This window comes from Pseudophryne corroboree, chromosome 4, assembly GCF_028390025.1.
Source record: "Pseudophryne corroboree isolate aPseCor3 chromosome 4, aPseCor3.hap2, whole genome shotgun sequence".
NCBI lineage: Eukaryota > Metazoa > Chordata > Amphibia > Anura > Myobatrachidae > Pseudophryne > Pseudophryne corroboree.
This window is the reverse complement of record NC_086447.1, coordinates 398,562,900-398,575,213: the sequence shown is the minus strand read 5'-3', so window position 1 is coordinate 398,575,213 and position 12,314 is coordinate 398,562,900. Positions and strand designations below refer to the sequence as shown.

Sequence of the window (12,314 nt, the reverse complement as noted above, 5' to 3'; positions counted from 1 at the left end):
TCTACAGAATGAATGGGCACAAATTCCCACAGAAACACTCCAAAATCTTGTGGAGAGCCTTATAAAGAATGGAAGCTGTTATAAATGCAAAAGAGGGAACAACTCCAAATTAAAGTATATGTATTTGAATACAAAGTCATTACAGTCCCTGTTGGTATAATGGTCAGGCATCCGAATACTTTTGTCTATATAGTGTATGGTCAAAAGTCACTGCCGTACTAACTAGTAGGCTGGAGGCACACCGCAGATTGTAGAGAATGACCCATCCTCTAAAGCAGTGGTTCTCAAACTCGGTCCTCGGGACCCCACACGGTTCACGTTTTCCATGTCACCCAGCAGGTGTTCTGTGTATCACCAACTGTCACATTTTAAAAATGTACAGGTGACCTGCAAAACGTGGACCGTGTGGGGGTCCTGAGGACCGAGTTTGAGAACCTGTGCTCTAAAGTGACTGGTGGGTCCCTCCAGAGGCTCCCTCAGGGCAGGTTAGCTATAGCAGCCTACAGTCTGCCCAATGGGGACTAAAACAGAAAGTCAGTAATAGCCTGCATAGCAGCCTAAGAATACCTGACTCCAATGGGAACATGACCAAAACTGAAGTCATTTGGAATATAGAGAGGAAGGGGCCTGGTCCAAATCTCAAAGATTTAAAGGGCCAGGCTCCATGCACCTCCATTTATATCCCAGTGTAACTCCAGCATCCTCCGGTGGACACAAGAAAAGACTGTTCAACTCTTATTTCATTAACATTTAATATACTATAAACACATTCACACACACTTTTCATTTAGTACATTATGAATTGCTATGAGTATATATGGACTGCTCCTGAACTAAATATAGGGATAGATGCATCATCGCTTGGAAAGTGATAAAATGGAGAGTGAAAAAGCACCAGGCAATCAGGTCCTAACTGCCATGTCACAGGCTGTGTTCGAAAAAATAAGAATTTACTTACCGATAATTCTATTTCTCGTAGTCCGTAGTGGATGCTGGGGACTCCGTCAGGACCATGGGGAATAGCGGGCTCCGCAGGAGACAGGGCACATCTAAAAAGCTTTTTAGGTCACATGGTGTGTACTGGCTCCTCCCCCTATGACCCTCCTCCAAGCCTCAGTTAGGTACTGTGCCCGTCCGAGAAGGGTGCAAACTGGATGGCTCTCTTAAGGAGCTATTTAGTAAAGTTTTTTTTTAGGTTTCTAATCAGTGATTCCTGCTGGCGACAGGATCACTGCAACGAGGGACTTAGGGGAGAGACTGGCAACTCACCTGCGTGCAGGAGGATTGAAGTCTTAGGCTACTGGACACTGAGCTCCAGAGGGAGTCGGAACACAGGTCAGCCTGGGGTTCGTCCCGGAGCCGCGCCGCCGATCCCCCTTACAGACGCTGAAGAAAGACGGCGGAACGGAGGTCCGGAAACAGGCGGCAGAAGACTTCACAGTCTTCAGAGAGGTAGCGCACAGCACTGCAGCTGTGCGCCATTGTTGTCACACGGCTCACTGACACGGTCACGGAGGGTGCAGGGCGCTACTGGGGGCGCCCTGGGCAGCAATATAAATACCTATTTGGCAAATAAATACATCACATATAGCCATTAAGGCTATATGTATGTATTTTAACCCAGGCCAGTTATTAAAAAACCGGGAGGAAAAGCCCGCCGAAAAGGGGGCGGAGCTTATTCTCCTCAGCACTCAGCGCCATTTTCCTGATCAGCTCCGCTGGTGAGGAAGGCTCCCACTCTCCCCTGCACTGCACTACAGAAACAGGGTTAAAAGAGAAGGGGGGCATAAATTGGCGATATAATGATATATTAAGAGCGCATATAATAAGAATTTACTTACCGATAATTCTATTTCTCGTAGTCCGTAGTGGATGCTGGGGACTCCGTAAGGACCATGGGGAATAGCGGCTCCGCAGGAGACAGGGCACAAAAGTAAAAGCTTTAGGATCAGGTGGTGTGCACTGGCTCCTCCCCCTATGACCCTCCTCCAAGCCTCAGTTAGGATACTGTGCCCGGACGAGCGTACACAATAAGGAAGGATTTTGAATCCCGGGTAAGACTCATACCAGCCACACCAATCACACTGTACAACCTGTGATCTGAACCCAGTTAACAGCATGATAACAGCGGAGCCTCTGAAAAGATGGCTCACAACAATAATAACCCGATTTTTGTAACAATAACTATGTACAAGTATTGCAGACAATCCGCACTTGGGATGGGCGCCCAGCATCCACTACGGACTACGAGAAATAGAATTATCGGTAAGTAAATTCTTATTTTCTCTGACGTCCTAAGTGGATGCTGGGGACTCCGTAAGGACCATGGGGATTATACCAAAGCTCCCAAACGGGCGGGAGAGTGCGGATGACTCTGCAGCACCGAATGAGAGAACTCCAGGTCCTCCTCTGCCAGGGTATCAAATTTGTAGAATTTTGCAAACGTGTTTGCCCCTGACCAAGTAGCAGCTCGGCAAAGTTGTAAAGCCGAGACCCCTCGGGCAGCCGCCCAAGATGAGCCCACCTTCCTTGTGGAATGGGCATTTACATATTTTGGCTGTGGCAGGCCTGCCACAGAATGTGCAAGCTGAATTGTACTACACATCCAACTAGCAATCGTCTGCTTAGAAGCAAGAGCACCCCGTTTGTTGGGTGCATACAGGATAACAGCAAGTCAGTTTTCCTGACTCCAGCCGTCCTGGAAACATATATTTTCAGGGCCCTGACAACATCTAGCAACTTGGAGTCCTCCAAGTCCCTAGTAGCCGCAGGTACCACAATAAGCTGGTTCAGGTGAAACGCTGACACCACCTTAGGGAGAAACTGGGGACGAGTCCGCAGCTCTGCCCTGTCCGAATGGACAATCAGATATGGGCTTTTGTGAGACAAAGCCGCCAATTCTGACACTCGCCTGGCCGAGGCCAGGGCCAACAGCATGGTCACTTTCCATGTGAGATATTTCAAATCCACAGATTTGAGCGGTTTAAACCAATGTGATTTGAGGAATCCCAGAACTACGTTGAGATCCCACAGTGCCACTGGAGGCACAAAAGGGGGTTGTATATGCAGTACTCCCTTGACAAACTTCTGGACTTCAGGAACTGAAGCCAATTCTTTCTGGAAGAAAATCGACAGGGCCGAAATTTGAACCTTAATGGACCCCAATTTGAGGCCCATAGACAGTCCTGTTTGCAGGAAATGCAGGAATCGACAGAGTTGAAATTCCTCCGTGGGGGCCTTCCTGGCCTCACACCATGCAACATATTTTCGCCAAATGCGGTGATAATGTTGTGCGGTCACCTCCTTCCTGGCTCTGACCAGGGTAGGGATGACCTCTTCCGTAATGCCTTTTTCCCTTAGGATCCGGCGTTCAACCGCCATGCCGTCAAACGCAGCCGCGGTAAGTCTTGGAACAGACATGATCCTTGCTGAAGCAAGTCCCTTCTTAGTATCTCTTGAAGTTCCGGGTACCAAGTCCTTCTTGGCCAATCCGGAGCCACGAGTATAGTTCTTACTCCTCTCCGTCTTATAATTCTCAGTACCTTGGGTATGAGAGGCAGAGGAGGGAACACATACACCGACTGGTACACCCACGGTGTTACCAGAGCGTCCCAGCTATTGCCTGAGGGTCTCTTGACCTGGCGCAATACCTGTCCAGTTTTTTGTTCAGACGGGACGCCATCATGTCCACCTTTGGTCTTTCCCAACGGTTCACAATCATGTGGAAGACTTCCAGATGAAGTCCCCACTCTCCCGGGTGGAGGTCGTGCCTGCTGAGGAAGTCTGCTTCCCAGTTGTCCACTCCCGGAATGAACACCGCTGACAGTGTTATCACATGATTTTTCACCCAGCGAAGAATCCTTGCTGCCATTGCCCTCCTGCTTCTTGTGCCGCCCTGTCTGTTTACGTGGGCGACTGCCGTGATGTTGTCCGACTGGATCAGCACCAGTTGACTTTGAAGCAGAGGTCTTCCTAGGCTCAGAGCATTGTAACTTGCCCTTAGCTCCAGTATATTTATGTGGAGAGAAGTCTCCAGACTTGACCACACTCCTTGGAAATTTCTTCCCTGTGTGACTGCTCCCCAGCCTCTCAGGCTGGCATCCGTGGTCACCAGGACCCAGTCCTGAATGCCGAATCTGCTGCCCTCTAGTAGATGAGCACTCTGCAGCCACTACAGAAGAGACACCCTTGTCCTTGGAGACAGGATTATCCGCTGATGCATCTGAAGATGCGATCCGGACCATTCGTCCAGCAGATCCCACTGAAAAATTCTTGCGTGAAATCTGCCGAATGGAATCGCTTCGTAAGAAGCCACCATTTTTCCCAGGACTCTTGTGCATTGATGCACTGACACTTGGCCTGGTTATAGGAGGTTCCTAACTAGCTCGGATAACTCCCTGGCTTTCTCCTCCGGGAGAAACACCTTTTTCTGGACTGTGTCCAGAATCATCCCTAGGAACAGCAGACGTGTCGTCGGAATCAGCTGCGATTTTGGAATATTTAGAATCCATCCGTTGTGTCGTAGAACTACTTGAGATAGTGCTACTCCGACCTCCAACTGTTCTCTGGACTTTGCCCTTATCAGGAGATCGTCCAAGTAAGGGATAATTAAGACGCCTTTTCTTTGAAGAAGAATCATCATTTCGGCCATTACCTTGGTAAAGACCCGGGGTGCCGTGGACAATCCAAACGGCAGCGTCTGAAACTGATAGTGACAGTTCTGTACCACGAACCTGAGGTACCCTTGGTGAGAAGGGCAATTTGGGACATGGAGGTAAGCATCCTTGATGTCCAGGGACACCATATAGTCCCCTTCTTCCTGGTTCGCTATCACTGCTCTGAGTGACTCCATCTTGATTTGAACCTTTGTATGTAAGTGTTCAAAGATTTCAGATTTAGAATAGATCTCACCGAGCCGTCTGGCTTCAGTACCACAAATAGTGTGGAATAATACCCCTTTCCTTGTTGTAGGAGGGGTACTTTGATTATCACCTGCTGGGAATACAGCTTGTGAATTGTTTCCAATACTGCCTCCCTGTTGGAGGGAGACGTTGGTAAAGCAGACTTCAGGAACCTGCGAGGGGGAGACGTCTCGAATTTCCAATCTGTACCCCTGGGATACTACTTGTAGGATCCAGGGGTCCACTTGCGAGTGAGCCCACTGCGCGCTGAAACTCTTGAGACGACCCCCCACCGCACCTGAGTCCGCTTGTACGGCCCCAGCGTCATGCTGAGGACTTGGCAGAAGCGGTGGAGGGCTTCTGTTCCTGGGAAGGGGCTGCCTGCTGCAGTCTTCTTCCCTTTCCTCTACCCCTGGGCAGATATGACTGGCCTTTTGCCCGCTTGCCCTTATGGGGACGAAAGGACTGAGGCTGAAAGACGGTGTCTTTTTCTTTATACGGCAATACTTCCATGTGCCGTTTGGAATCTGCATCACCTGACCACTGTCGTGTCCATAAACATCTTCTGGCAGACATGGACATCGCACTTACTCTTGATGCCAGAGTGCAAATATCCCTCTGTGCATCTCTCATATATAGTAATGCATCCTTTAAATGCTCTATAGTCAATAAAATACTGTCCCTGTCAAGGGTATCAATATTTTCAGTCAGGGAATCCGACCAAGCCACCCCAGCGCTGCACATCCAGGCTGAGGCGATCGCTGGTCGCAGTATAACACCAGTATGTGTGTATATACTTTTTAGGATATTTTCCAGCCTCCTATTAGCTGGCTCCTTGAGGGCGGCCGTATCTGGAGACGGTAACGCCACTTGTTTTGATAAGCGTGTGAGCGCCTTATCCACCCTAGGGGGTGTTTCCCAACGCGCCTTAACTTCTGGCGGAAAAGGGTATAACGCCAATAATTTTCTATCGGGGGAAACCCACGCATCATCACACACTTCATTTAATTTATCTGATTCAGGAAAAACTACAGGTAGTTTTTTCACACCCCACATAATACCCTTTTTTGTGGTACTTGTAGTATCAGAAATATGTAACACCTCCTTCATTGCCCTTAACATGTAACGTGTGGCCCTAATGGAAAATACGTTTTAAATAAGCCATCCATTCCGGTGTCGACTCCCTAGAGAGTGACATCACCATTACAGGCAATTGCTCCGCCTCCTCACCAACATCGTCCTCATACATGTCGACACACACGTACCGACACACAGCACACACACAGGGAATGCTCTGATAGAGGATAGGACCCCACTAGCCCTTTGGGGAGACAGAGGGAGAGTTTGCCAGCACACACCAAAACGCTATAATTTTACAGGGACAACCTTATATAAGTGTTTTCCCTTATAGCATCTTAATATGTAATAATATCGCCACAAAAATGCCCCCCCTCTCTGTTTTAACCCTGTTTCTGTAGTGCAGTGCAGGGGAGAGCCTGGGAGCCTTCCCACCAGCAGTTCTGTGAGGGAAAATGGCGCTGTGTGCTGAGGAGAATAGGCCCCGCCCCCTTTTTGGCGGGCTTCTTCTCCCGTTTTTCTGACAATCTGGCAGGGGTTAAATACATCCATATAGCCCCAGAGGCTATATGTGATGTATATTTAGCCAGCATAGGTACTTTCATTGCTGCCCAGGGCGCCCCCCCCAGCGCCCTGCACCCTCAGTGACCGTTGGTGTGAAGTGTGCTGAGAGCAATGGCGCACAGCTGCAGTGCTGTGCGCTACCTTAAGAAGACTGGGAAGTCTTCAGCCGCCGATTTCTGGACCTCTTCTCTCTTCAGCATCTGCAAGGGGGTCGGCGGCGCGGCTCCGGTGACCCATCCAGGCTGTACCTGTGATCGTCCCTCTGGAGCTAGTGTCCAGTAGCCTAAGAAGCCAATCCATCCTGCACGCAGGTGAGTTCACTTCTTCTCCCCTAAGTCCCTCGTTGCAGTGAGCCTGTTGCCAGCAGGACTCACTGAAAATAAAAAAACCTAATAAAACTTTTACTCTAAGCAGCTCTTTAGGAGAGCCACCTAGATTGCACCCTTCTCGGCCGGGCACAAAAACCTAACTGAGGCTTGGAGGAGGGTCATAGGGGGAGGAGCCAGTGCACACCACCTGATCCTAAAGCTTTTACTTTTGTGCCCTGTCTCCTGCGGAGCCGCTATTCCCCATGGTCCTTACGGAGTCCCCAGCATCCACTTAGGACGTCAGAGAAATAGAAACAACACCTTCTAGGGTTGTTATATACATTATAGCGCTTTTGGTGTGTGCTGGCAAACTCTCCCTCTGTCTCCCCAAAGGGCTAGTGGGTCCTGTCCTCTATCAGAGCATTCCCTGTGTGTGTGCTGTATGTCGGTACGTGTGTGTCGACATGTATGAGGAAAATGTTGGTGAGGAGGCGGAGCAAATTGCCTGTAATGTTGATGTCACTCTCTAGGGAGTCGACACCGGAATGGATTGCTATTATTATGAATTGCTATGAGTATATATGGACTGCTCCTGAACTAAATATAGGGATAGATGCATCATCGCTTGGAAAGTGATAAAATGGAGAGTGAAAAAGCACCAGGCAATCAGGTCCTAACTGCCATGTCACAGGCTGTGTTCGAAAAATGTCAGTTAGGAGCTGATTGGCTGGTACTTTTTCATTCTCCATTTTAGCACTTTCCACGCGATGATGCATCTAGCCCACAGAGTGGAATGCGCAAATAATTATATTACTTATAGCAACTCACGTTTCAGTCTCTCAATGGCAAAGGTCTCAAACTCCAAGAGGGAAATATTTTCAGTAGGTGGAAGCTGGTAGAACTGCAGGCTGTACGGATATTGATTCCTATCCCCATGCAATCTGGCGTTATGCTTCTGTTGCCTCTTCCGGAATTCCATTGCCAAAGCCAAAAGATGGTGATGCCAGTCACAGCCAATTGCCTGCAAGGACATGGAGACATTGGAGACAGCAAGATGCATCATTTCCCCTATTGCAGTGATGGGCAAGCACTTTGGGGGCTACATTGGGTGGCCCTCGAACATAAAGGTATGTCGCCAGATTGTAGACAGTGATAACGTTGACACTGTCAAAATATCAACACTAGCAGTAAACTTACCTTAAAACAACTGTGTTGACATTCTGGCCATGCCATCAATTCATCAGTATTGACAGGAGGAATGTAAACCTAAACTACAGAACCATTCTAAAGGACAACAATTTTTTATTAGTAAGTAAAATGACTATAGTAAGTGTGGTCAGCAACCACTGACGTTTGCCTTACATTAATGGTGAGAACACTAAACATCACCATACATACCATAGACCAGTGTTTCCCAGACTTTTTTGAATCACGGTGCCCTAGAGTATCAGCGTTTTGTTTCACGACACCCCTAAGCCAAACGTTTATTATTGAGAAATTTAGAAATAGATATTAAATTAAGTAAACTGTGTTTATATGTCATACTAAAGGCCCATACACACTGGGCGATTTTGAGCTGAAAGCAGCTCACTTTTGGTGTTTTGAGCTGCATTCAGCTCAATGCTGCCCAGTGTGTACGCCCCGGCGATGAGCGCTGATGCGTGCTCCCGCTTTATCGGCGTCCGCCGCCGTTTATCTGCTGGTATTACAAGTAGATGAACGGCGGGGTGAACGGCTTTCCGTAGCATCCCGCTATGGAAAGCCGTTCACACACGCTGACATTACTGGGCAGGTGGGAAAAGTGGTCAGTGTGTATGCACTGAGCGATTTTCAGCCCAGCGATGTCAGCCATCATCGCTGTGCATACACACTGGGCAAAAACAACCAGTGTGTATGCACCTTTAGATTCAGTTATGTGGCGAGGGACAGGATTTGCTTCTGTTTGCCCACATATTTTATGATTGACAGTCACCAGAACTGGTTTTGCTATTGACATTTACCATAAATAATAACCAATCCAAGGCACCCCTGCAAGTGTCCAGAGGCACCCCAGGGTGCCACGGCACAGTTTGAGAACTGTCACGGCTAAAACCAAGTTGGAGAAAGGACCTCTGACGTCACCAGGGGGAGGAGCCATGCCCCAACAAGGTACCCAAAACTTACCCACGAGGACTCGCTTTGCTCGCCACGCTTCAGGCTCGGTGGCTCGCCACTGGGTTACCAAAAGGAGTAGTTGGTGGCATGGACAGTAAAATAACTATCCCGCTGGCCTAGCTCCTCCCCCTGATATCAGAGGTACTTTCTCCAACTCGGTTCTTGCATCTACCGTTCGAGAACCACTGCCATAGACAGTTGCTAACCATCGATGGTCGGCGGGCAATCGCTGCTATATACAGTAGTAACTACGGCTAAATATGCCCTAATAAAAATGCTGCATTCCTCCTGTTTGAGCATGTCAGTGAGATGTTAATTACTAATTTGGATATTCCACACATTTTATAATGATTGTCCCCTCCCAGGCTTCTGCCAGGGAATGAACACGTCTGTAGAATGTACAGTACATAAGCAAGGCGAAAGTATATATATATATATATATATATATATATATATATATATATATATATATATATATATATATAAAAGCAGGCGCCGAGTCCTTGCCTATCCCTATATGCGCATACCCTCCAACATGACCAGCCCCACAAGGTACAAAATGCTGTTTCTGGACTTCCCTCTTAATTTATGATTGCCATCACCTGTGAAGAAACAGCTTTCTTATCATTTAACTAGTTCAACACAGGTGATGGAAATCATAAATTAAGAGGGAAGTCCAGAAACAGAGCATTTTGTACCTAGTGGGGTGGGTCATGTTGGAGGGTCTGTCTGCATGCAACGCTACGAGATGTAGACGTTACCGAATTGCGCACGCACTACACCGAGGATGACTCACTCAAAAACGTCAGTATCGGGAAGAGGGAGTTGTGCTCGTGCACTGTGTGAGCGGCTGCGGCGACTGCAGCTGTAATGACAGCAATCACCGGTTTCCAGTATCGCGCCACCTGGCTTGAACGCGGGAAAATGGAGACTGTGCACAGACCGAAGCAATTGCACAAGTGAACACATCGATTTACTATTCAGGCGCCGTGAAATGTAGTTGAAAATAGGACGCCAGGGCTGATCGCAGATTCAGCGTCAATGATCAAGCCGTGCGTCCAATAGCAGAAGAGACCGTTCTGCTGTCACTGATTGGGGGAACGCCGCACACTCACAACTGACGCCAGAAAGGAGAAATGTTGCCATTATATTGGTGGCTATTACGAGCTAGTGCAGTTTTCTTGATTGTCGCAAGGGGGTACTCCAGAAAGTCAAATTTTCTATACGAATGTGTTAAATATTAATATTTCTTTTAAATGTATTTATTGTATCCATACATGAGTGAGAACTTATTATCTGGCTGCATTATCATTTGATTTAAAGTATATTTCCTAATAATTTGTACATAGTGTAAAACAAAGTGGGCTGCATACCCTCACGTAACCTGCATGCTTATACTTTTCCAGTATAAGATCCATATATCGCTTTTCTCACCTGTAACCTGCTGTACCAATCTTGGCAAGTCTAATTAACACTTTTCTGGCTAATTTTTTTTTCCCCAAAAATGTACCCAAAATTGACATTTTGTTAATTAGCTAATTAGGTAAATAACTATTTAAACCTGATTCAATAAAAGTTTAACAAAAATGCGAACTCAAGTTTAAATAGCTATTGTTTACACATTGTGATAATAAATGTAAAAAAAAAATATATTTTGGGGAAATTAATTGTTTTATAGTTTAAATGAACAAAACACTTTACTGTATTAACTTTAATATTAGAGATGAGCGGGTTCGGTTCTCTGAGAACCGAACCCTACCCAGCATCACGTCCCGAGCCCGGATCTGAGTCCGGCTCGGGTTTTCCCGCCAGACTCGGAAACCAGAACGAGGCAAAACATTATCATCCCGCTGTCGGATTCTCGTGGGTTTTGGATTCGATATAAGGAGCCGCGCGTCGCCGCCATTTTCACTCCAGTTCTGGAGAGTGTAGCGAGAGGATATGTCTCCTTAATGTCTGTGCGGGAAAGTGGTGCAGAGCGTGGGGTGGCGACCTGCTCTTATGTGTCATTCCAGTGCTGTCTTGTGCTGCATCAGTCCAGTGGTGATGTCTTGTGCTGCATCAGTCCAGTTACAGTGGTGGTGTCCTGTGCTGCCATAAGTCCAGTGCTGCTGTATAAGTCCAGTCCAGTGCTGCTGTCTTGTGATGCATCAGTACAGTGGTGGTGTACTGTGCTGCCATAAGTCCAGTGCTGCTGCTGTATAAGTCCAGTGCAGTGGTTCTGTGTTGTACTGCATCAGTTCAGTGGTGGTGTCCTGTGCTGCCATAAGTCCAGTGCTGCTGCCGTATAAGTCCAGGGGTACTGCCGTATAGGTCCAGGGGTACTGCCGTATAAGTCATGGGGTACTGCCATATAAGTCTAGTGGTGCTGCCATATAAGTTCAGGGGTTCTGCCGTATAAGTTCAGGGGTGCAGCCGTATAAGTGCAGGGGTACTGCCGTATAAGTCCAGGGGTACTGCCGTATAAGCTAGTCCAGTGGTGCAGCCATATAAGTTCAGGGGTACTGCCGTATAAGTTCAGGGGTACTGCCGTATAAGTTCAGGGGTACTGCCGTAAAAGTCCAGCGGTACTGCCGTAAAAGTCCAGCGGTACTGCCATATAAGTCCAGCGGTACTGCTGTATAAGTCCAGGGGTACTGCTGTATAAGTCCAGGGGTACTGCCATATAAGTCCAGTGGTGCAGCCGTATAAGTTCAGGGGTACTGCCGTATAAGTCCAGGGGTACTGCCGTATAAGTCCAGGGGTACTGCTGTATAAGTCTAGTGGTACTGCCGTATAAGTCCAGTCCAGGGGTACTGCCGTATAAGTCCAGAGGTACTGCCGTATAAGTCCAGTCCAGTGGTGCAACCATATAAGTTCAGAGGTACTGCCGTATAAGTCCAGTGGTACTGCTGTACAAATCCTGTGGTACTGCCGTATAAGTCCAGTGGTGCAGCCGTATAAGTTCAGGGGTACTGTCGTATAAGTTAACTATATTGTGTATTACATGTGGGCAAATTCCAGTACTTCCCATGTTTTGCACAATTAATTTGGTGGTGCAGAATTTTTTGAAAAATGACAGGGGCATGCAGGAGATGCTGTCTTTGGCCTGATAATGTCAAATATTACCTATAAACATTAAGCTATATTCTATTACGGACTAAGTACGCTATTGGCGCACTGAGTACCGTAAGGGTACGCACCTAGCGTAGCAGACACTAGGCCGTGGGCGTGACGCACGAGCGACACGTACGCTCACGGAAAGATACACAGTAACCCTTAGTAACAACACACAGTAAGGGTATGCTTACACTTTAAACCTTGGCAATGT

General features: G+C 47.6%; 1 protein-coding gene across 2 annotated transcripts in view; it reads right to left on the bottom strand.

Moving 5' to 3' along the window:
• The window catches only part of PRIM2 (DNA primase subunit 2), a 458,416-nt gene extending 448,454 nt beyond the window's left edge, over nucleotides 1-9,962 (bottom strand). Inside the window, exons 1-3 of one of the 2 annotated variants that reach the window (XM_063916740.1) lie at nucleotides 8,249-8,344; nucleotides 8,048-8,134; nucleotides 7,679-7,871 (exon numbers count right to left, since the gene is read on the bottom strand). In XM_063916740.1, the coding sequence (XP_063772810.1) occupies nucleotides 7,679-7,871; nucleotides 8,048-8,083 (229 nt within the window). In that variant the 5' untranslated portion in view covers nucleotides 8,084-8,134; nucleotides 8,249-8,344. Of the gene's footprint in view, nucleotides 1-7,678; nucleotides 7,872-8,047; nucleotides 8,135-8,248; nucleotides 8,345-9,800 lie in introns of those variants that run through there. The other variant, XM_063916741.1, reaches the window with a different exon arrangement.
• Between the last annotated feature and the right edge of the window lie 2,352 nt (nucleotides 9,963-12,314).